Source organism: Esox lucius, chromosome 2, assembly GCF_011004845.1.
Source record: "Esox lucius isolate fEsoLuc1 chromosome 2, fEsoLuc1.pri, whole genome shotgun sequence".
Lineage (NCBI taxonomy): Eukaryota > Metazoa > Chordata > Actinopteri > Esociformes > Esocidae > Esox > Esox lucius.
The window spans coordinates 36,459,541-36,482,747 of record NC_047570.1 but is presented as its reverse complement, the minus strand read 5'-3'; the positions used below and the strand labels follow the sequence as shown (position 1 = coordinate 36,482,747).

The 23,207-nt window shown below is 41.8% G+C and overlaps 1 protein-coding gene across 1 annotated transcript; it reads left to right on the top strand.

Annotated features, from left to right (window-relative positions):
• Positions 1-348: 348 nt before the first annotated feature.
• Positions 349-23,156, top strand: rab8b (RAB8B, member RAS oncogene family). The gene is made up of 8 exons (XM_010888582.4): positions 349-575; positions 8,763-8,823; positions 11,247-11,307; positions 15,256-15,333; positions 17,605-17,694; positions 18,796-18,861; positions 18,951-19,001; positions 19,649-23,156. The coding sequence occupies exons 1-8, from the start codon at positions 452-454 to the stop codon at positions 19,745-19,747; spliced, it is 630 nt and encodes a 209-aa protein (XP_010886884.1). The 5' UTR covers positions 349-451; the 3' UTR covers positions 19,748-23,156.
• Positions 23,157-23,207: the final 51 nt, after the last annotated feature.

Below are 23,207 nucleotides of genomic sequence, written 5' to 3'. Positions count from 1 at the left end.
TGAAATACAAAATAATTCAAGGAAATGTGGCGTTAATTGCATTTGTGATGCTGTCTGTCTTTCGGAAAAACAAGTGCTCAGATACATAGGCAATTTATTTGAACCGTTTCTCAGCTGTTTATTTCTTTTCTAAATGTTTTTCATTGAACATACATGAACAAGAAACATAACTTAAAAAAGCAGAACAAATAAAATGATTAGCTATAACATGGATTTTTTAAATGTGGTAATCCATCAGTTCGCGCCAATCTGGCAACCCTGTTTAGGACGCCTCCGTCCCGCCTCTATGCTGACGACATTAGGCACGCCTCGTTTCCTTCTGTACTGTATGGTTGGTACGGTTGGTTACAGTGCATCTAATCGAAGAGGTGTAGCCAGCAGTGAAAAAGCACCAAGTGTCTTACTACGTTGCATACATTCTGTCACATTTTTGGAAGACGAGGGTGCGGATATGGCAAAAACGTATGATTACCTTTTTAAATTGCTACTTATCGGCGACAGTGGAGTCGGCAAGACATGTCTGCTATTCCGATTCAGCGAAGATGCGTTTAACACTACCTTCATTTCAACAATAGGTTCGTTTCTTATATTTTCTTCCGTTGTCTACATCCATATTGAAATGGTTACGTACGTTAGGGTTTTGAACAATAGAATGCTGCTAGGTGGTTATACAGTATGTCATTTAATGCTGTTGTCAAGCTGACAAGCACTGGAATGAATTAACGACAGGAAGCGGGCCTCGAATCATTCTATCTTTCCCCAATTTAGAGATCGGAAATGGTTTGTTAATTTGCTGAGAGCTCTGTCATTAATGTTTATAATGTTATTATAACGTCTGTATTTTCAGGAGAAGTTGACATCTATTCCAAATGGCTCATATGACCTGTTGGCTGTCAGAAAAAGCTTGACATGCAATAGCAATAATCCTGTATGGACTTTACCTAGAGGACAATAGCCTTGTTTAATGCGCTATTTTGACCTGTCACTATGACAGCAACAGAAGCATTTCCCCTGGAGGTCACGTGTTTTTGCCTCGCTAAGGCTTGAAAAGTTTGTCTTCTTTCCTACCTACCTCCTACCTACGACCTTACTGTGTCAGAGAACACCATAGCCAAGGATATCTCGACTGCGACCACATGCGTTTTGGTCTAGCTGCAGTGTGCTGGCCTGATGGATAGAGGACCCGCTATAAATAAAACCCAGTGTAAAATAGAAACATTTGAAATATAGCGACGTGCCTCTTTTTGTGTTTTCCCTGTGTAACATAGGACCGTTATTTGTATAATAAAATACATGTCTTGTATTTTTACCCATTTAATTAGAGACGACAGGTGGACTAGTGGTAAGAGCATCTGCCCATCAACGGAAATGTTGCTTGATCAAATCCCTCAGCAGGCTAAGTTAAATGTCTGTGGTTCGGTCCCTGAGCAAGGTAGTCACAACTCCACTCAGCCAGATTACACCCAGTAAAACAAGGGTACAGAAAATACATGAGAAAGCTAGTTGAGATGAGAAAGGCTGCAAGGAGTATGAATGTATGAAAATAACTGTGTTTTTGAGAGGAAATTGACAGCGGTTGTATTCAAATGTCTGTATTTCCACAAACAATGACTGGCCTACATTACACAAAACCAACATATGCAAAGGTAAGCCGTTATATATACTGACGACGACTCTGTGAAGTCAAAACTTTATTCCATCTACACAGACAACACACCTAGATCCAAAACCATGTCGGGAGACTCGAGATCCTCCGCTAATGAGGATCTCTTTAGTTACTCTTTGAGGTTGAAAAAGATCCACTGTATCGTATTGGGTAATGTCTTACTTAAGCAAAGTGGAATTCTTTTTCTGGACTTTCAATTTCAGTGTGTCTGAAATGGGAAATCCCTTCATTGCCCCATGACTCCCAGTAACCTTTGGTTCAGGAGAGTGCTAATTGTTTGTACTTAGAACTCAGGAGTGATTGATTTAAACAGCACAATGGTTGTATTTATGACCCAATCATTCAGAAATAGTAGGTACTCGAGTAAACTGAGTTTAGGCCACATCAAGCACACACAATTGAATTTCTCTAAAAATTTGGACACATCACCTTATATATAAAGGTGCCCCTCAACCTGTCATCGCTCCAAAACCACTGCTGGGGCTGATCCCGACTGGGTACCATGATTTACCAAAACATTGTATTCTGCATTGTCTGCCAACTGGGTTAATGCAGTATGTTAATTTAAGTGAATGCTAGGGGGTCTGAGGTCATTGACAGAATGTCTGGAAGGGTTTCATTTCTTCAGATTGAGGCTGGTGTCCCAGCATGCACTCTACTCAGTGGCAATCTGTTTTGAAAGTACTTTTCCGGGGTTACTATGTTCTGTTATGTTGTCTAGATTGGTTGTCTAGTTGTTACTCAGATTTTCTTAACAACTCTTCTGAATGACTCAGAGTGAGACAATCGAGAAATTCTAATGTGCACCAAAGACACTGAGAGTCAGACTTTCAGTTTTGTATGCCGAAAAAACCCAAATGCAAAACACTTGTAGTTTCAGCAATGATATGACACCTGGATTAACACCTGATAAATTGAGATTATGGATCCATGATCTTTACTGTGCAATTATGCAGAAAGGCAGTTATGGCAAGGTGACATATCTGTACAGTTATGTGTTGCCAAAATGCCAAAATTTTCCCTGTCTGTTTTTTGCATTTTAGCTTTTTTACCCAACCAAAACCTAATATTAGCTAAAAGGGAAGCTGAGTGACCAAAAAACATAGCATTATTGCCTTCCTTCCCTTGACGAAATGAAACCAGAATATAATTAGCTAGTCCAGGGTGGGGGGGGTATTGCGAGTGTCTAAAGGGAGTATGAGGAGACTACATGTTAATGGAAATTGACAGACGGACCAGTGAGAAAGTTTAAATTAGCAATATTGCAGGCACTTGGAATACATTTCAGAAAAAAATATTTGAAACATTAACAGGTAATTTGTGCTAGTAGTACTGTAAAAATGTCACAAGTGGACATTTTAACTAAGTTACATTTGTGAGATTTTTAGCATTAACTGTTTGTTTCTGGTTCTGTAACATCTCAATGGAGTTAAGGTTTGGACTTTGCCAAGCCCATTCCAAAACGTTACATTTCCCGTTTTTCAACCATTCAGATGTAGACTTTCTTGTGTGTTTTGGATCATTGTCGTACTGCGTGACCCTACTGTGTGATAAACATTGACCTTTGCTGAGGCGAGAGAGAACCGAAGATCCCTGGTGTTGTCCTAGGATATTTTGCGACTTCCTGGATAATTTTACACCATCCTAGGTCAATCAGAGATCGGAATTAGTGATTCAGGACACTGTTTAGAGTAAAGGGAGGGGGGGAGGGTGAGAGAAGGTGACTGTTATGAGCTGAATATGACAGTATACCAGTGGATACTACTGTAGGACAATGCCAATCAATTACAGCCATTTTATTTCAGCAAAACTAAATATAAGTTAATATGTTTGTTTTGAATTCGCTGTGACATTGCCCCAATGTGGCATAGATATCTACTACTTTGCCAACTGCAAAGCATGTGGCCAAGAGTTGAGGATTAAAAAAAACCTGCCCTCCAGAACACATCTCACTATGCTGTTCACACTGCTCACTCAGCAAATGCACATGTTCCAGAGGTGAACACATTCCCCTGCCTACAACCTCAAATGAGTTCACATGGGCCTGACCTACAACAGGGATTTGCCTAGCCCCGCCCCCTGTCGTTTTGACGCGTTCCAAGACGCCTTTTTCAACTGTTTGGCCAATTTTAATACGGAGAGAAAGTTACGGTCGAGTGGTGGAGTTCGCCGAACCAAACTGAACGGAAACTACTGGTACTTATTTGATTCAGGCTACTGACCTGACTGATGTCAACGCTGTAAGGCCCAGCTAGTGCACGTGCACGACAGTGTCTGAACTGCCTTCTAGGGTGAATAGGGCGCCATTTCAGACGCTGCCAATGTGTTGTTCTACAACCACCCAACGAGACCTTCATCCTGGTACTCCTCCACAATTCTTCAGTCTACTGGCTGAGTCCTAAATTACACCCTATTTTCTATAGTGTAAATGGCTCAGGTCAAAAATACTGCATTACATGGGGAATAGGGTACTATTTGGGACCCCAGCCAGTATTTCCTGTGCGTCATGGAGGACACTCTTTTCAATCCGGTTGGTTGATCGGCGCGGCGAGGAGACCAATCTTCCTGAGTGAAACAGGAAGTGAGTACTGTATTTTTCTCTGAACAGGAAGACGCTCGCCCAGAGAGCCGCAGAAGAAGAGAACAGCTTACCTCTATTTCACAACCACTGCCACCATGGTAGTCTTTTGTGGTAGTGTCCAGGGGATAGGACGCTGTGTGACATAGGACCTGGACTCGGCGTAGGGCGGGTCTGTGTTGTAATCAAACAGTATGGAGGCTGGGTTTTACCAAGAGGAATTTCTAAGTAGCCCCTTACTGTGCCCCACTGTGCTGTGTAAATGCTGGGAATTTGATCCAGTGACAAATGAGTGAATTTCAAATGAGCCACGACACTCCCAGCCTGGACACAATGGCCTGTACTGGTAACAGAAGCCGCAGTGTCAGAACTCTGTCCGAGTCGCATGAGCAATCAGCTGATCCGTTGCTGTATTCCGGGTTGTGGCGGGGTGTGTGTGTGTGTGTGTGTGTGTGTGCGTGCACTTGCATCCATTGTGGGTGTGTGTGTGTCCGTGTGTTTACGCTGTGTGTATCTTTCTGTGTGTGTGTGTGTGTGTGTGTACATTCCTCTTTCTGTTTGGTAGCCAGTGTCATTCACATCTCTTCCTGTGAACAGAGAGGTCAGTGACCTTGGGAAGGGCTCTGCTTGATCCCTCTCCACACTGACCACCAACCAGCCCCCAGGCCTTGGTTCCTCTTCCTGGACCGGCAGTGACTGGGGCCTAGAGGGAAATGGCCTGGCAGAGCCTGGACCCTGTTTGGTAGGCACTCAGTCTGAGGAAATAAAAGACTGAAACATGAAGGGAATACCTTGACCACTTCAATTAGAGATGCTTATATTCTATTGTGGAAAGATTTTTAAAAAACCGTGAATGGCTTTCTTTCTGTCTCCCTGGCTGACTGCCAATAACCCCACACAGGGCAGATGCGCTCTCTGCCATTCCCCTTCTTCACCCAGGCCCACCAGTTCCGACCACCAGCCGACCTCGCTTAAAACAAAAACGGAAGTTGAATCAGAGCTGTTGGAATTCACCCACTGTGGAGTGAGTTCACAGGCTGGAGAATTCTCCCATTGTTGTGCCTTTCTCTGCTTTTCCGGGGGAAGAGGGCTACAACAGTTCAGTCCTGAACACGGATTGGGAAGACTTCTTGGAGATGGGATGGCCCTGCAGAAAAAGTCACTTCCCCCATATGTTTTTAGGAAGACCACTTACATAGGAAACAAGGCTTGCAGCTGAACATCCCTCTTCTGAAGGTCTTGGAATAGGCCACAGTTTCCTGTGGAGGCGGGAAGGAAAGTTTGGGTAGTTGGTTAATGAGCAGCTCTGCCACAGAAATCCCTGTATATACCCTACAATACACGCCCATTCCTCTGGATCCGGAATGTGACCTAATATTGTCATGCATGAATGAAAGTAAACCTAGAAATTGCTTTAAAATTATATTCCAGGCAATAGTCAAATCAGAGATGATGAATATGTTGTATTGCTATTGTTTTGATAGTTATTGTAAAATGTATCTCCTTTGTGACATAGACCTTACTTGACCCCAAGTATTTTTATTTGTATTGAAGTCAGTTCAGTATAGGGTTCTGTGTCCAACAAAAAGACAGACCATTCTGCTATTTGTTTAGTATCTGGTGTTAGCAGTAGTTGTGTTTTCACTGTTCTCTTTCACCTGCGGGGGTTATGCTCTGAGCTACCTCACACCACTTCCTCTCCTCACCGAGCCTGACTGCAAACGTTGTCCTAAAAAGCACTCTGTTTCCTATTTAGTGCACTACATTTGACCTTTAGTCTTGGTGGAGGTAGTGCACTATAAATGGAATAGTGCCACTCGGGCCCTCCAGCCAGCTACCATGGCGCTAGGCTAGTTTGTTTTGTGTAAAAAAACGACACTCATTCCAGAGAAAGACTGATAATTGACAAAGTACCGACACTCTTATGTAAACGGCCAGTGACGGATGCTGTTCCTCGACACTCAACAAGGATTATTCTCATTGAAGCTCATTGGGATCAGTTGACAGATGGAGACTATATTATGAGGCAGTGGATTTATGTGCCCTTCAATAAGAACGTGTGACAGAGCGCTCGTAGCACGCTGTGCATTCTCTACCTCCCTCTCATCACCATTGGATGCTGAGGGCAGCTGCACCCATGCTCTTAGGGCAGGCTTTATTTAGTGGCCATGGTGTGTCTGAAGGGGGTTAGAACCTACCCATGCTCTGCAATCTGTCCTGCCGTCTGTCTCTACTTCTTGCCCTGTCCTGCCGTCTGTCTCTACTTCCTGCTCTGTCCTGCCGTCTGTCTCTACTTCCTGCTCTGTCCTGCCGTCTGTCTCTACTTCCTGCCAAGCCTGGTCTGTCTCTACGTCCTGCAGTGGTCTGGTCTGTCTCTACTTCTTGTCATGGGCTGGTCTGTCTCTACGTCCTGCTGTGGCCTGGTCTGTCTCTACTTCCTGCCGTGGCCTGATCTGTCCTTGCTTCATAAACATCATTGGGCCTGAGTAATGCGATGTAGCCTACACGATGTTAAGCACAGAAGAGCGTGTGTGCGTGTGCTGCTGATGCTAATGTAGATGTCTATCGCATGACAAATAATGAATAGGGAGGAAGAAGAACGCAAACTCTTCAAACCGATTTCATAGCTTGTAAAGGAAGTAAGAAAGGCTGCCAATTGTTCCTCTGCTGCTGTATTTAAAGCATTTAATGGACTAGGCCCCACATACCCATGATTAGACCACAAGTTATAAATGCATGCAACTGATTGTTATATTCTCTCATCCCTGCTGGACAGATCAACCAATAAAGATTCATTTTAAAGCTTAGGTTAAATTCCAACCGTACCCCATCTCAGACATGTTCCGAGTTACACTGAACAAAATTATAAATGCAACACTTTTGTTTTTGCCCCCATTTATCATGAGCTGAACTCAAAGATCTAAGACTTTATCTACACAAAAGGCCTATTTCGCTCAAATATTGTTCACAAATCTGTCTAAATCTGTGTTAGTGAGCACTTCTCCTTTGCCGAGATAATCCATCCACCTCACATGTGTGGCATATCAAGATGCTGCTTAGACAGCATGATTATTGCACAGGTGTGCCTTAGGCTGGCCACAATAAAAGGCCGGGGGTTCCGAAAACCAGTCAGTATCTGGTGTGACCACCATTTGCCTCACGCAGTGCAACACTTCTCCTTTGCATAGAGTCAATCAGGTTGTTGACTGTGGCCTGTGGGATGTTGGTCCACTCCTCTTCAATGGCGGTGTGAAGTTACTGGATATTGTCAGAACCTGGAACACGCTGTCGTATACGCCGATCCTGAGCATCCCAAACATGCTCAATGGGTGACATGTGCGGTGAGTATGAACTGGGATGTTTTCAACTTCCAGGAATTGTGTACAGATCCTTGCAACATGGGGCTGTGCATTATCATGCTGCAACATGAGGTGATGGTCGTGAATGAATGGCACAACAATTGGCCTCAGGATCTCGTCACGGTAACTCTTTGCATTCAAAATGGCATCAATAAAATGCACCTGTGTTCGTTGTCCATAACACATGCCTGCTCATACCATAACCCCACAGCCACCATGGGCCACTCGATCCACAACGTTGACATCAGCAAACCGGATTCATCCGTGAAGAGAACACCTCTCCAAAGTGCCAGACGCCATCGAATATGAGCATTTGCCCACTCAAGTCAGTTACGATGACAAACTGCAGTCAGGTTGAGACCCCGATGAGGACGACGAGCATGCAGATGAGCTTCCTTGAGACGGTTTCTGACAGTTAAAATTAGTAGAAATTCTTTGGTTATGCAAACCAATTGTTGCAGCAGCTGTCCAGGTGGCTGGTCTCAGATGATCTTGGAGGTGAAGATGCTGGATGTGGAGGTCCTGGGCTGGTGTAATAACACGTGGTCTATGGTTGTGAGGCCTGTTGTATGTACTGCCAAATTCTCTGAAACGCCTTTGGAGGCGGCTTATGGTAGAGAAATGAACATTCAATTCACAGGCAACAGCTCTGGTGGACATTCCTGCAGTCAGCATGCCAATTGCACGCTCCCCCAAAACTTGCGACATCTGTGGCATTGTGCTGTGTGATGGAACTGCACATTTTAGAGTGGCCTTTTATTGTGGCCAGCCTAAGCCACACCTGTGCAAAAATCATGCTGTCTAATCAGCATCTTGATATGCCACACGTGAGGTGGATGGATTATCTCGGTAAAGGAGAAGTGCTCACTAACACAGATTTGGACAGATATGTGAACAATATTTGAGATACATTTTGTGTAGATCGAGAAAGTCTTAGATCTTTGAGTTCAGCTCATGATAAATGGGGGCAAAAACAAAGTGTTGGGTTTATAATTTTGTTCAGCGTAGATAGTAAAACAACACCGGTTAGGAAAACATTTTTCAGGAACAATAATAGGGTTTGGGTCTCACTTTTTAGACCTTTGAAGAACTCCAGTAGGTTGTGACAGTGTTCTTGAAGTGACCGCCACGTTTTAATCAAGTATGTCACTTATTTCAGGTATTGACTTCAAGATTAGGACGATTGAGTTGGATGAGAAGAAGATCAAGCTTCAGATATGGTGAGTAGCAAGGGGCCAGTTGAAGTATAGAGTTGAGTGTCTGACTCAGTGGCAGCTTAGGGGCCTCTACCACAGCCCTGAGAGGACCTGACGATGGAGAGAATGTTTACCACAAGTTTGCACACACATCCAAGAGGATTTGGCCTGTGTTATTCCTGTCCAGGGTACTCACAGATAATAGACTGCCAGTCACGTCACTGACATTGTTCAGAGTTGTAATTCCACTGAGACTTTTCACTTTCAAACAAAAAACAATGATTGCGAAGTACCACAGACCATACAGCCTAATGCTCAAGGGATATGTTTAATTTCCACTGAACACTGTTACAAAACACACTGAAATTGTATTGCCAAAGTTTGGTGACAGAATGGGGCCACCAACAGAACATAGTAATTCTGTAAAAAAGTCTCTAAACTGTTCTTCAAGTTTTTGTAAACATGTTCAGTGGTGGTTTACGGACCTTGTGCTTAGAGGTTTGATTTGTTCAAGTTTAATGGGTTATAGTTTGACATTTTAAAGTGATAAATCATTGAGAATCACCAGGTTAGCAGTACAGAGATGCTTGGGAGACTTGCTGTTGTCCTATTTGGTGTGTTAACTCAGTTTGATTCTCATTGGAGCCACATACAGGTAAAATGTATGCACGCATGACAGTAAGTTGCTTTAGATAGAAGTGTCTGCTAAGTGGAATATACACTCACCTAAAGGATTATTAGGAACACCTGTTCAATTTCTCATTAATGCAATTATCTAATCAACCAATCACATGGCAGTTGCTTCAATGCATTTAGGGGTGTGGTCCTGGTCAAGACAATCTCCTGAACTCCAAACTGAATGTCAGAATGGGAAAGAAAGGTGATTTAAGCAATTTTGAGCGTGGCATGGTTGTTGGTGCCAGATGGGCCGGTCTGAGTATTTCACAATCTGCTCAGTTACTGGGATTTTCACGCACAACCATTTCTAGGGTTTACAAAGAATGGTGTGAAAAGGGAAAAACATCCAGTATGCGGCAGTCCTGTGGGCGAAAATGCCTTGTTGATGCTAGATGGTCAGAGGAGAATGGGCCGACTGATTCAAGCTGACAGAAGAGCAACTTTGACTGAAATAACCACTCGTTACAACCGAGGTATGCAGCAAAGCATTTGTGAAGCCACAACACGCACAACCTTGAGGCGGATGGGCTACAACAGCAGAAGACCCCACCGGGTACCACTCATCTCCACTATAAACAGGAAAAAGAGGCTACAATTTGCACGAGCTCACCAAAATTGGACAGTTGAAGACTGGAAGAATGTTGCCTGGTCTGATGAGTCTCGATTTCTGTTGAGACATTCAGGTGGTAGAGTCAGAATTTGGCGTAAACAGAATGAGAACATGGATCCATCATGCCTTGTTACCACTGTGCAGATTGGTGGTGGTGGTGTAATGGTGTGGGGGATGTTTTCTTTCACACTTTAGGCCCCTTAGTGCCAATTGGGCATTGTTTCTGACCATGTCCATCCCTTTATGACCACCATGTACCCATCCTCTGATGGCTACTTCCAGCAGGATAATGCACCATGTCACAAAGCTCGAATAATAATTTCAGTTTCTTGAACATGACAATGACTTCACTGTACTGAAATGGCCCCCATAGTGACCAGATCTCAACCCAATAGAGCATCTTTGGGATGTGGTGGAACGGGAGCTTCGTGCCCTGGATGTGCATCCCACAAATCTCCATCAACTGCAAGACGCTATCCTATCAATATGGGCCAACATTTCTAAAGAATGCTTTCAGCACCTTGTTGAATCAATGCCATGTAGAATTAAGGCAGTTCTGAAGGCGAAAGGTGGTCAAACACAGTATTAGTATGGTGTTCCTAATAATCCTGTAGGTGAGTGTATTATATATTCAGATATTTAAACAATAAGGCTCAAGGGGTTGTGGTATATAGCAACTATACCATGGCAAATTATTATGTTTTTTATTGTTATCTGTTCTCAGAAAAACACAGCTTTCAGACAATCTAAAGTCAGAGTTCAAACCCCCTGGTTTATAATATTATCTATAAACTGGGTGCATTGAATTCTGAAAGCTGATTGCTGTAGTATGTGTAGCAAGCAAGGATGTTTATTTATATAGCACAAATCATACATAGAAATAATTCAATGTGCTTTACAATGAAAATAAAAATACAAAATGCAATGGAATTAAGACAGTCAGATTGTTACAATTCTCTAGCTCAGCTGTCTCCAGGGGGACTGCATAAATTTCATGCAGTAAGCAATAAGGCACAAGGGGCTGTGGCATATGGCCAATATACCATGGCTAAGAGCTGTTCTTAAGCACAACGCATCTTGAATTGGTCACATCACACCACCTTGTGCCTTATTGCTTAAATTCATCACATTCTACTTAATATTGTACTGGCTCTTTCAGGGACACGGCGGGCCAGGAGAGGTTCAGGACCATCACCACAGCGTACTACAGGGGAGCCATGGTAAGGACCCCTTGTTTCTCTGGAGACCTCCGGCAGGGATATGGGGAAAAGGCATTGAAAGTTACTGGAATTTTTCATAATCTAGATAGTCCTTATCAAAGTCTACTGTACAGAACTGTACAGTACTATGATTATGTTTTATAATGACTTGTAGTCTGCTGTACATTACTATGATTATTTTTTATGTTGACTTGTAGTCTAATGTACAGTACTATGATTATTTTGATAATGACTTGTAGTCTAATGTACAGTACAGTGATTATATTTGATTAGGATGTGTAGTCTACTGTACATCACTGCGATTATCAATGATAATTACTTGTAGTCTACTGCACAGTACTGTGATTATCTTTGATAATTAATTGTAGTCTATTGCAAAGTACTGTCAGCGTACCAAACAGTTCTTTCAATTTAGATGTATGTATTCGGCATTTGAACTAATCTCATTTAACACATTTGTATGTTCTATTTCTCCCGTAAAAGAGGTTGTGCCCAGTATGAGAGTATCTACAGGGAGAACCCAGTGCAAGGAAAGTGCTTAGCAGGGATGGGTTGTGAAAATAGGTCAGGTCGGAGTTGAAGGGTGTACTATATATTGTGTACAGTATGTCTGAGTAACAGCATACCCTGGGCAGCTCAGCTGGTTGTTTTCTCGGGTCATTCCAAACAGTTCATTTGACCTGGGGGATTCTCCGCTGCTTAGCACACCAAGCGACTCGGGGGATTTTTGAGCCAGTGCCCAGTTCGAGTGCTGAACAAGGGAAAGTGAAAGGGTTGGGTTGGGTTGAATGGGATAGCCTGTAGAGTGTTTGGAGGAGAAACACTGCTTGTTTCTTTTACTTTCCTATTGTTTCCCGGCGAATTGTGACCCGCTTCTCTGGACAAACACGAGAGGGGCGTTAACCTGTAGGTATTCTCCTCGTTTCAGCTGTGTTTTCTTTGGGCATTTTAGATGCACAACAGATCGGTGATTTAGTCACAATACACCAGGCCAAGTCATGAGCTCATTGTGTATCAGAAACACATGTTGCTGCAGAGTTTCCCATAATGCAGTTGGACCATTACATCTGCTGCTCAGACTTTTACTCTGAGGAACTGTTTGTCTAAGAACTAAGGCTTTTTTATTTCGGTATGTATTTTTTCTTGGGGCCTGTGTGGTCACACCCTCTCTTTACCACAGCACGTTTTCTGTAGGTACTTTACGCTGTCACACTGTCCCAACATTACAATTACAAGAGCCTTCAGAAAATATTCAGACCCCTTCACTTTCTCCACATTCCGTTGTGCTATTTCCATCAATCTATTTCAATTGATTTCCATCAATCTACTAATAATGATAAATTAAAAAAACATGTTTTTTGAAATTTGTGCCAAATTCAATGTACCTAAGTATTCCCACCCTTTGCCATAACCATACATATTGAGCCTAAATGTGTCCTGTTTCCATTGATCGTCTTGGAGATGTCTGTAGAACTCGATTGGAGTTGACCTATGGCAAAATGAATCGTTTAGACAAGATTTCAAAAAGCACCCACCGGCCTATGAAACCAGGGCCAAAAGTCCAAGGATCTCTCTGTAGACCTAAGAAATTGAATTCTGTAAGACATAGATCTTATGCCTTGTCACAAGCTCTATAAAAAGGATCTAAAGCATTTAAAGTTTCCTGGAGCACAGTGGGCTTCATCATTGTGTGTAATGGATGAAGTTTGGAACCACCAAGACTCATGCTAGAGCTGGCTAACCGGCAAAACTAAGTAACCAACAAAGAAGGGTCAAGAATTCAATGACCACTCTGACAGAGCTTCTGAGTTTCTCTGCGGAGATAGGAAAGTCTGTCAGAAAGACAACCATCTCTGCGGCTTTATGGCAGAGTGGCTACATGGAAGCCACAAACTGAGTAAAAGGCACATTACATGCATCCTGAAGGACTCTGAGACCATGAGGAAAAATATTCTTCCGGTCTGATGAGACCAAACTTATTAACTATTTTGCCTGAATGCTAAGGGCTACATCTGATGAAAACAAGGTACTGCTCATCACCTGGGTAATACCTTCCCTACGTTGAAACAAGGTGGTGGGAGCATCATGTTATGGGGATGCTTCTTAGCAGGAGGGGCTGGGAGACTGGTCAGGATTGAAGGAAGGATGAACAGGGCAATATAGCAAAATGCAGAGGGGTACTTAAAGAAGCACAGGACCTCAGACGGGATCTTAGACCTAGAGTTTTTTTTTCAGCATGACAGCAGTTCAAGCCACAAAGTCAAGACAATGCTGGAGTTGTTTGGGGATCTGTGAATGTCCTTGGTTGGCCCAGACAAAGCCTGGAATTAAACCCCATTGAACATCTTTGGAGAGAGCCCTGAAGATCGCAGTTCATCCATGCTCCCCAACCAGTCTGACAGAGATTGAAAAGATCTTTAGGAAGAATTGAATGGTCCATATCCAGGTATACAAAGCTGGTGATGGCATGAGAAGGCCCAGAGCTGTGATCACTACCAAAGGCTCTGCTACGAAGTACTGAATAGAGTCTGAAGGCTGATACTGCCACATACAGTATCAATTACATTTACTGTATATAGCAACAATTTCAAAGCTGGAACCATTTCACTTTCTTCATGGCCCACATTATTCTTTATCATGACCTCATATCACACCTGTATCACTGTTGTACCATGACCTCATATCACACCTGTATCACTGTTGTACCATGACCTCATATCACAGCTGTATCACTGTTGTATCATGACCTCATCATACCTTTTTATCTGTGGGATCAAGACTGCACACCCTCCATCTGGTCACAATACAGCCTTCAAAGAATCAGCCAAACTTACTTGGGTGAACAATTAGAGATATAGATATGCGCTATAAAACTACATTACTGTCCTTCTTCATATTATTATTAGCTAGCAAGTTTATTTATATAGCACAATTCATACATAGAAGCAATTCAGTGTGCTTTACAATGAAAAGAAAAATATAAATATGCAATAGAATAAAAAACTGTCAGATTGTTATAATTCTCTAACTCGGCTGTCTCCAGGGGGACTGCATGAACTTCAACACCCCGGTATCTCAATCCTCACATTCCAGCAATAGGATGAACCCATCAGTCCCTATGTGAGATAATCATTGCATCCATGTCTTACTCGGCTCTCTCCAAGGAGACATTTTATGCCATGTCTGTACATGCATTTTATATTCATCCTCAGTGAATTACAGTTACCATAACTGTTTACTGTACCAGCCCGGTATCTCAGTCCTCGCGCTCCAGCTCTTGGATAAACTTGTCAGTCCTTTTGTGAGATAATACCCAACATTGATGTCTAAACAGCATTATCTGTCATTTAAAGGGATACATTTTTGGGTGAAATAACACCTACCTTGAGTTGCTCATTGAATCATGTTTCACGACAAGCCATTATTCAACTGTCCCTGCCTGGAATTAGCAAGACTAGCATCATCCAAATTCATGAATTAAAACTTTGGGTCCTGAGCAACAAAAACTAAATTGCAAGCGGTTAGCGTTAGTTAGGGTTATCCCACCCAAACCTGAATCTTGGACCAACTGTCCTTGTGAATCAAAAGCTGAAGTGAATTCTATCAAAACAAGTCCCACATCCATCTTGCTGTAATTGTCTTTCAGCCAGTCACCAGTCATTATTATCTTTACATCATGCTGTGTCCTCTTCTCTATCAGAATGCTGAACAGATGTTATCAACTAGTTTGTATCTGTCAACTTCATGTATAAGCATTTTGGGAAAGCACTATTATATTCCTTGGTGTAGAGTATTCTTTAGAGTAAGACGATAAAGTCAAACCTCTCTTTGACTGCTACACAGGACTATTGGGTCATGATCTGAATGGCACTAGGTTGGGTTTTTTCCTGTTCAGGTTACTCTGTGTGTCACTTCCTCTGATTTCACTTCCTGTTCTTTGTCCTCTAGGGCATCATGCTTGTGTATGACATCACAAATGAAAAGTCCTTCGAGAACATCAAAAACTGGATAAGAAACATTGAAGAGGTATGTTCATTTACTGCTGAAAGGGAAATACTAAGCACACATTTTTCTTTGACCCTAAGATTTTACAACAGATACTGTTTCACAGGTTAGACTGAAAAAAAAACGTTTCTGCCACCTTCTGGTGATCATAAGGAGTTACATTCAATTCTCCAACCTGCATTTATAGAATAAAGGGGCCATATGTAAGATTTTTACTGAACTACTTGCATAAATACAAGCAAAAATGACCAGAAGACATATGCAGTTCATGTTTTAAGTTAATGTTTCAAATATAATGTTTCTACAATATTGTTCCATGTGCCTGAGATATTCCCCATTTAATCTCTCTTGCTGGACAGTGTGCATAGACGTGTAATCTCCTCATACGAGCTATAGACACTTGCAGTACTGCCCCCCCGCCCAACAAAAACCAGCCTGGACTAGCTAATACTATTTTTGTTTTAATCACATGAGCCAAACGCAATGTATACTCCTACTGTGTGATGCTTCCTTATATCAGGACAATGTTTCACAATATAGCACAATAATAAGCCTCCGTGCTGGAGCTGCAGATTAAGGCACTCTCAAAGGGCCAAGCTGGCAGCTACAGTCTAGGTTCAAGCCTTGACGAATGTGTGTGTCAACCGTGTTCATTTCCTAGCAATGTGGGGCACCTGGGGACTTGAAGCTCTCAAACCGCTCCAATTCAGGCCTGGAAATGTGGACCGGGCTGTGCTTAAGTCCACAATTAGCTCTTTTGTCTTGCCTACGTTGAGGGAGAGGCTGTTGTCCTGGCACCAACTTGGCCGTTCATGGGTTTCCCTGTAGACTCATTAGGGCCTACTACCTTCAGGTCCTCAGAAACTGGACTATTCGAACCCTGTCTGCGTTAGTACTAGGGTTGCACAATGTTGGAAATAACTGACATTGCGATATATTTTTTTAAATATATATATATATTGGGATATGAAAAAATACAGGATGTATTCAGAAAGAGCTTTGTCTATCAAGCTGACAGTGTATCCTTCATTCTTCCCCAGCCCCATCCTCTACAATAAAAATGTATGAAACTTCTGAACATTTTTATATTTCAGAACAGGTTGCTAGGTATTAATATGTAACAGTAATAGTATACCAATAGCAATATGAAAAGTAAACTAGAATGCGCAATTGGGCATAACTGCAAGATGCAGTCTGTGGCCAAAGCACTGCAATCTGGTCCACTTGTTCGGTTGCAGCCTTCACCATGTTCCCGGAATTGTCTGTTGTTGTACAGACCAGGCGACTCTCATCTAGGCCCCAGTCAGCTAAAGCTTCTCTCATCCCTGTTGCGATGTTCTCACTTGTATGATCCTCTGGGAAAATGCAGTTTGCAAACAGCGACTTTTCAGGTTGAAGTCCTCATTAATAAAGTGTACGGTCAGACTTATGTAGGGCTTCGTTGTCCAGCTGGACCACAAGTCTGTTGTTGCTGTATAATATTCCACTTGTGACAACTCTGTTTCAACTTGTGCCTTGCATTTTTCGTGCAGCTCTGGGATGGCAACTTGAGAAAAATAGTTGCGTGATGGCATTACAAACCGCTTGTCAAGCGACCGGATAATATTTTTAAAACCCTCTTTGGTAACCATGTTAATTGGTACCATGTCTTTGGCGAGGTGAAATGTTATTGAATCTGTGATTTCTCTCTGCCGTTTGGAACCTTTCTCGTTTGGTGTAATACTGGCAAATGTATCCGAAATAGATTTTTGCTTCGGACCGCATTGAGATGCTTTGCACTCGTCAAAAGATTTGTGGTGCTGCCTTAAATGGTCCTGTTGCCTCGTGTTGTGGCCCCATTTGCAAGGCACTCTCGACAAAGTACCTGTTTTTGGTCAACATCATCCTCTGTAGCCGAAATATTTCCATATAATTGATGATCCATTCCTTTTTGCCAACAAATTCTCAATTTCTGTATTTTTTGCCTGTTCCTCGCCCATCATTTCATCACGCGCAAGCAGAGCCTGCATATCAACCACGTGCAGCAACGAACCGTGTTTAAAATAGTAATAATAAACTGTGTATCCAATAACCCATAAATCAGAGTAAATTACCTTACATTAGACAGATATAATGCTGGTTTTCCATTTGAAAATATATATATATATATTGTAGACTGATATATGTTTACCTTGATAAATCGCACGTTCTGCGATGTGACTAAACTATATATCGTGCAGCCCTAGCGTGTACAGTTAGCTATTTCATGTAATAAATAATCTGTTTTGTCTCCGTCTCTCTGTCGTTTTGTAGCATGCCTCCTCTGATGTGGAAAGGATGATCCTTGGGAACAAGTGTGACATGAACGACAAGCGGCAGGTCTCTAAAGAGCGAGGAGAAAAGGTGAAGGAGCGCCCACATTTCTTGGTTTCCATTATTGATTGCATTTCTGACATGCCAGAGATAGAGACATCTTGGTTTTGTCCTTAATGGCAGGATTAATTTGCCGTAATGTAGTGTTAAAGAAAATGGTGGGTTTCCAGTGAAAGACATAATGCTGTATATACATGATAACTATAAGGCCAAAAGTATGTGCAAACCTGCTGGTCTTTCAAAATCATGGGCTGTACCGGATTTGGTTCCCCTCATTGGGCTGCTAAAGCAGTTTCCGCTCTTCTGGGAAGGCTTTCCACTAGATGTTGGGACGTTGCTGCTGGAATTTGCTTCCATATTGCAACAAAGGCATTAGGTTGGGCACTGATGTTTTGGGGATTTGGCCTGGCTCACAGTTACTGTTCCACTTCATCCCTAAGGTGATTGATGAAGTTGAGGTCAGGGCTCTGTACAGGCCAGGCAAGTTCTTCCACAATGATCTTGACAAATCTTTTCTGTATGGACCTCACCTTGTGCATGGGTGTATTGTCATGCTGAAACAAGAGAGGGCCATCTCCAAACTATTACCACTAACTGAATCATCTAGAAAGACTTTGTATGCTTTAAGATTTCCCTTCACTGGAACATAGGGGCTGAGCCATAGCCATGAAAAATAGCCCCAGACCATTATTCCTCCTCCACCAAACTTTACAGTTGGCCCTATACATTCAGGCAGGTAGCATTCTCCTGAAATCTGCCAAAACCAGAGTTGCCCCATCAGACCACAAGATGGTGAAAAAGTCTTCATCACTCAGAGAACGCATTTCCTAGACCTTTCAACTTCACATAACAGCAATAACAGCTGACCTGGTCAGCTCTAGCAAGCAACACATTTGACACTTTGAAAAGGTGTGATCTTATGGCCGTGCCACTTTTAAAGTCCATGAGCTCTTCAGTACCTGTATTGCACGGCTGTGTGTTACATTTTTATCACCTGTCAGCTATGGGTGTGGCTGAAATAGGCAGATCCACTAATTTGGTGGGTTGTCAACATACTTTTGGTCATGTAGTGTGTCAGTGACATGATAGATTGTAATTGTGACATTTCCTTGTTATTTATCTGTTGAACAGTTAGCAATCGATTATGGGATCAAGTTTTTAGAAACAAGTGCAAAATCCAGCCTGAATGTGGAAGAGGTGAGTTGTTTTGATCATTTATATATTCAAGCAGGAAACCTGTATTGATTTCTTGCTTCTGATGTATTGATTTTGTTTTCTTTGATCAGTCGTTTTTCACCCTGGGCAGAGACATCATGACCAGACTCAACAGAAAGATGGTGAGTTAATCTACTGTGTTTCTGACTTCTCATTACCAAACTGAGGAGAATATAGTAAAACCAAACAATAGAACTTGTACCAAACCATCCATTGTAGACTGTTTACCAAACAATAAGAACAGTAAAAAAAAAATCTGTCTTGTTGTACATTGTCTTAAATGCCATAGCTTAAACCACTCAGTTTATAACTAAGCAATAAGGCATGAGGAGGTGTTGTATATGGCCATTATACCACAGCTCTTTTCTAAAGCACGACGCACTGCGGAGTGCCTGGACACTGCCCTTAACTGAAGTATATTGGTAATACACTACTAACCCCTGAGATGCCTCACTACGATTATAAACTTGTTTCAAAAGCAACTACAACAATAAAAAGTCATGTGATATCATGTGCGTTGTATACCTTCTTATACACCACAGCAATTGGCCAATCAGCACTTGGGATTTGAAGCAATCGGGTTTATAATTATCTTATATATCGTTTCTACATTGCCTTATTTGTTTTTGGTGCAGTACGTAGAATGAAATGTACAGTAAATGCATACTTGGACGTACTCAGACCTAAACACAACACGCTGGCGGTAGCCGTGGGGTCTTGTAGAGTGACTTTAACACAAACCTCTCCCCGCTTTCCCCTTCTGGATCAGAACGATAACAATCCTTCAGGAGGCAGTGGCGGCGGGCCTGTCAAGATCACACAGAACCGGTCCAAGAGGAGCAGCTTCTTCAGATGCACACTCCTCTAGTGGATCTAGCCTCTCTTCTCCGTCATGGACTGGTACAGCCTTTCTTTGTTTTCCTTGCCTTCATCAACACAACGTGAAGCACACTCCCCACCCCTCATCTACCCGTGGCACAGCTCTACCCTCACGAAACCGGGGCTTTACCCCAGGACTACCTCCTCTCCCGGCTCGGCTGCTCCCGGTTGCTGAGGAACTGGCCTTTCTGTAAGTCACAGAGGAAATCCAAAACAAGTGTTAAAACATAATAGAACCAAACACACCGTGAAGAGAAGACTCATGCCCTTGAACGGTTATCTAAACCTTTTCATTTGACTTTTTATTTTATTTCTTGGTCTGCATTTTGTGATTTACAGCCTTGCCTTAGACCGCTGAGCCACTTGGGAATCCATTGCACCCTATTAACTGTGTAGTGTGCTAGTTTTGACTGAAGCCCAATGCTGGCCGTGGTTAAAAGGAGTGCTCTACACTAGAAATAGGGTGCCATTTCAGACGCCATGTCTCTCTCGACCCCTGTGATCGACAGTTGAACCTGATCTTCTGTGACTTCTAATACCACTGGAAACTCTATGTTTGCGAGCTTTGTTATTTAGCTGAGCTGCCTTTTAACTTTTTTGCACAGCTAACTTTTATTTTTGCCATTGCCAACTGTCTAACTGCCTCTCAGCCTTCATCTTTCTGCGAGACATGAAGGTTTGCCTGAGTGGGTTTGCTCATTCTGCTTCCACAGGACATAATAGGAAGTTGTCATGGTCACTTGCTTACATTTACTAAAGAGTCCTGAATGAGCATGATGCGAAGAAGTGAAACCTGTGCTGAGAAAATGGTCCTGGACTGCAAATGCTGCCTAGCGAAAAGAGAAACATAACTTTGGTTTAACTTTTTACCAAATCTGATTGCATTCTTATAGTGGTGTTTGTTTCACAAATTTTTTTTTTTACAGCTACATCACATTTACAGCCACATCAACAATATCTCAGTAAATGGTGCTTTAGGTGACCCTGAGCACCCTGATCCAGAACCACCCTTTAGGGCTTTACTCAATTTGAAATAATAAAGGACTAGATTCTCACATTATCTGAAATATAATTCACAGAGTAATGCACTTAGTAGGATGTTTGTCTAGTTTAATTTGGTTTAGGCATTTTAGTAAGTCTAATCAAAATGTAAGCAAGCCTAATCAAAATGTGAGTGAATAGTAAGGTATTGAATGATTCTTTATTGCACTGTACTAGAGCAGCATCTATTGGCTGAAATAGTATGAGTCATAATCCTCATTAAAACCTAGCAGCACTTTGCTTTGTTCCACCATTCATTCCCTCCATAGGGTTTTTTTTGATTCACCTCAGATTGTCTTTCCTATAGGCTCAACCACGTCTCAGTTAACACATTTGCATTGATTCGCTCTACAAAAACAACTGAGAAAAGTCACCTTTTCCTAGAGATATTTACATGATTATCAGAACACTGAGGCGGTGTAAGCCCACATGAAACCCAGATGTATAGTAGATTAAAAAAAAATCCTTTATGGAGGAAATGAATGGTGAAATAGTTCAAGTTTATTAAATTAACCCACAGAGCTTTTATGTTGTTTTTTTTTACAGGATGACTCTTTCAGTTTATACAACATGTAGTTTGAGGTAGCCTAGCAGGTAGCCTAGCAGGTAGCCTAGCAGGTAGCCTAGCAGGTAGCCTAGCAGGTAAGAGCGTTGGGCCAGTAACCTGTAGGGTATATCCCAGAGCCGACAAAATGAGTTGGCTAACCCACATTGCTCCATATTCACCCTGATTAATGGTTGTGACCCCACTCTCAGGAAGAGTGGCACTGCAACAGAAATCTGATACAGAAATTATTATTATGTAAAATATTGGAGAAAAATAATGAAATACATTATGAATAGAAGCAGCCACCTTAATATTATAAAAGTCTTTGCTATTATTCTATAATGTGCAATACTACAAATGATACAGTCTTCCCTGGCCTGGCCAATCAGACTCCAATTTAAAACTACTGAGTAACGTCTACTCAACTGTTTCTCTGCTTTATTCATTTTTGAAGGCTTGAATGTTGTTGCGGATGTTGTTCTGTGTTTATGGTTTTTTAAATGACCTTCTTCCTTTCACTTAAAAAAGCCTTGTCCTTTAGTTTTCTGTTTTGAGTTGACTGTTTTTTTTTTCTGGAAACAAACTGCCGACCATTGTAGCAGAAAGTCATACAAGTGCTTTGGAAAACTAGCTGCACAACGAGCAAAAACGTGTTTTGTGTTCTGTATTTCTGTGTGTTTATGCCCATTTTGTTCTGGTTACTAGTAATATTATTATATTTTTGTATGGTATCGCTATAACACATTGGACTTGAGTTACTCTGAAAATCCTTGTGAAACCATAGGTAGCCTTTTCACTGCATGCTTATATTTGACATGCCTATACTATACTATTGCAAAAACATATTGTATGTTAATGCCTTTTTTACAGTTCATATTAATATGACTATATATGGTTGCTGAGTTGATAAATCTACCATTTGTTTTTTTCTCTCAAATGTTTGTGTTAAATAATTGTGTTTACAAAACTACTGCAGCAGTATTACTCTGATCTCCAGCTGCACTTTATCTTTTCTGTGTGTGTGTGTGTGCGCGCGCGCTTGCACGCTAGTTCGTGTAATGGGCATGTGTGTCTGTGCCTTTGATTGTTTGTTCTGGTTAAAGGTGCTTCTTACAAATGCATATCTCATGTGAAGTGTCAGCAGTAAATGCCTGTGTATATTGAAGGTATGTTGATGTTTGTACCACTCCATATAAAGATTGTAATGACTGCATTCCAGAGAAAGAAACTCCATTCCATTTTCAACATGTGTGTAAAGGCCACGATTGTTATAACTGATAAAATGTTAACCTCCTGAGTATTCAAAATCAAGCCATTGTAATTTTAAAATGAAGAATCATTTTAGTTGAAATGAGTATAGCGTAATTTGTGTTTTTCCCAGGTGATTGGGGGCAGAGACTGACGACATAATGACCACACTTGTTTGCCCAGCCATGTGTGACTGCTTGAGTTGCACGTAGTTGATATGTTTGATAGATCTGTTCTCATCATGCAGTGATTGTGATTAACATACATTTTCATGCAACCATTATGTAGCATACAGATGTATGTAAATGCATATCTATGCAGACATACAGTAGGACACTCTGTCACATTGTTGTAACAATGAAAGTGCTCTTCCATTGGCTTTGGCATTCTTTCACAACTCTCTAAACAACGTGTTTGATTAGGCTTTTCTCCTTATCAACATAGTTTCTATGAACTGCTTGTCTTCCACAAGCCTACTTTGGTCTACTGTAACATAGCATATTGATCTGATAAACAGTGTGAACTGATATTGTATAAAGATTAAATCACTTTTGTTTTGTAATCCAGCGTTTTCTTATTTCATTTCACGATTGGCATTTTAATGCATCCTTCT

Bases quoted from the DNA above. Each gene is read 5' to 3' on its own strand.
- rab8b (XM_010888582.4), top strand. From the start codon at position 452: ATGGCAAAAACGTATGATTACCTTTTTAAATTGCTACTTATCGGCGAC. The intron at 11,308-15,255 runs GTAAGGACCCCT...TTTGTCCTCTAG, and splicing joins CGTACTACAGGGGAGCCATG to GGCATCATGCTTGTGTATGA. The intron at 17,695-18,795 runs GTGAAGGAGCGC...TCTGTTGAACAG, and splicing joins CTAAAGAGCGAGGAGAAAAG to TTAGCAATCGATTATGGGAT.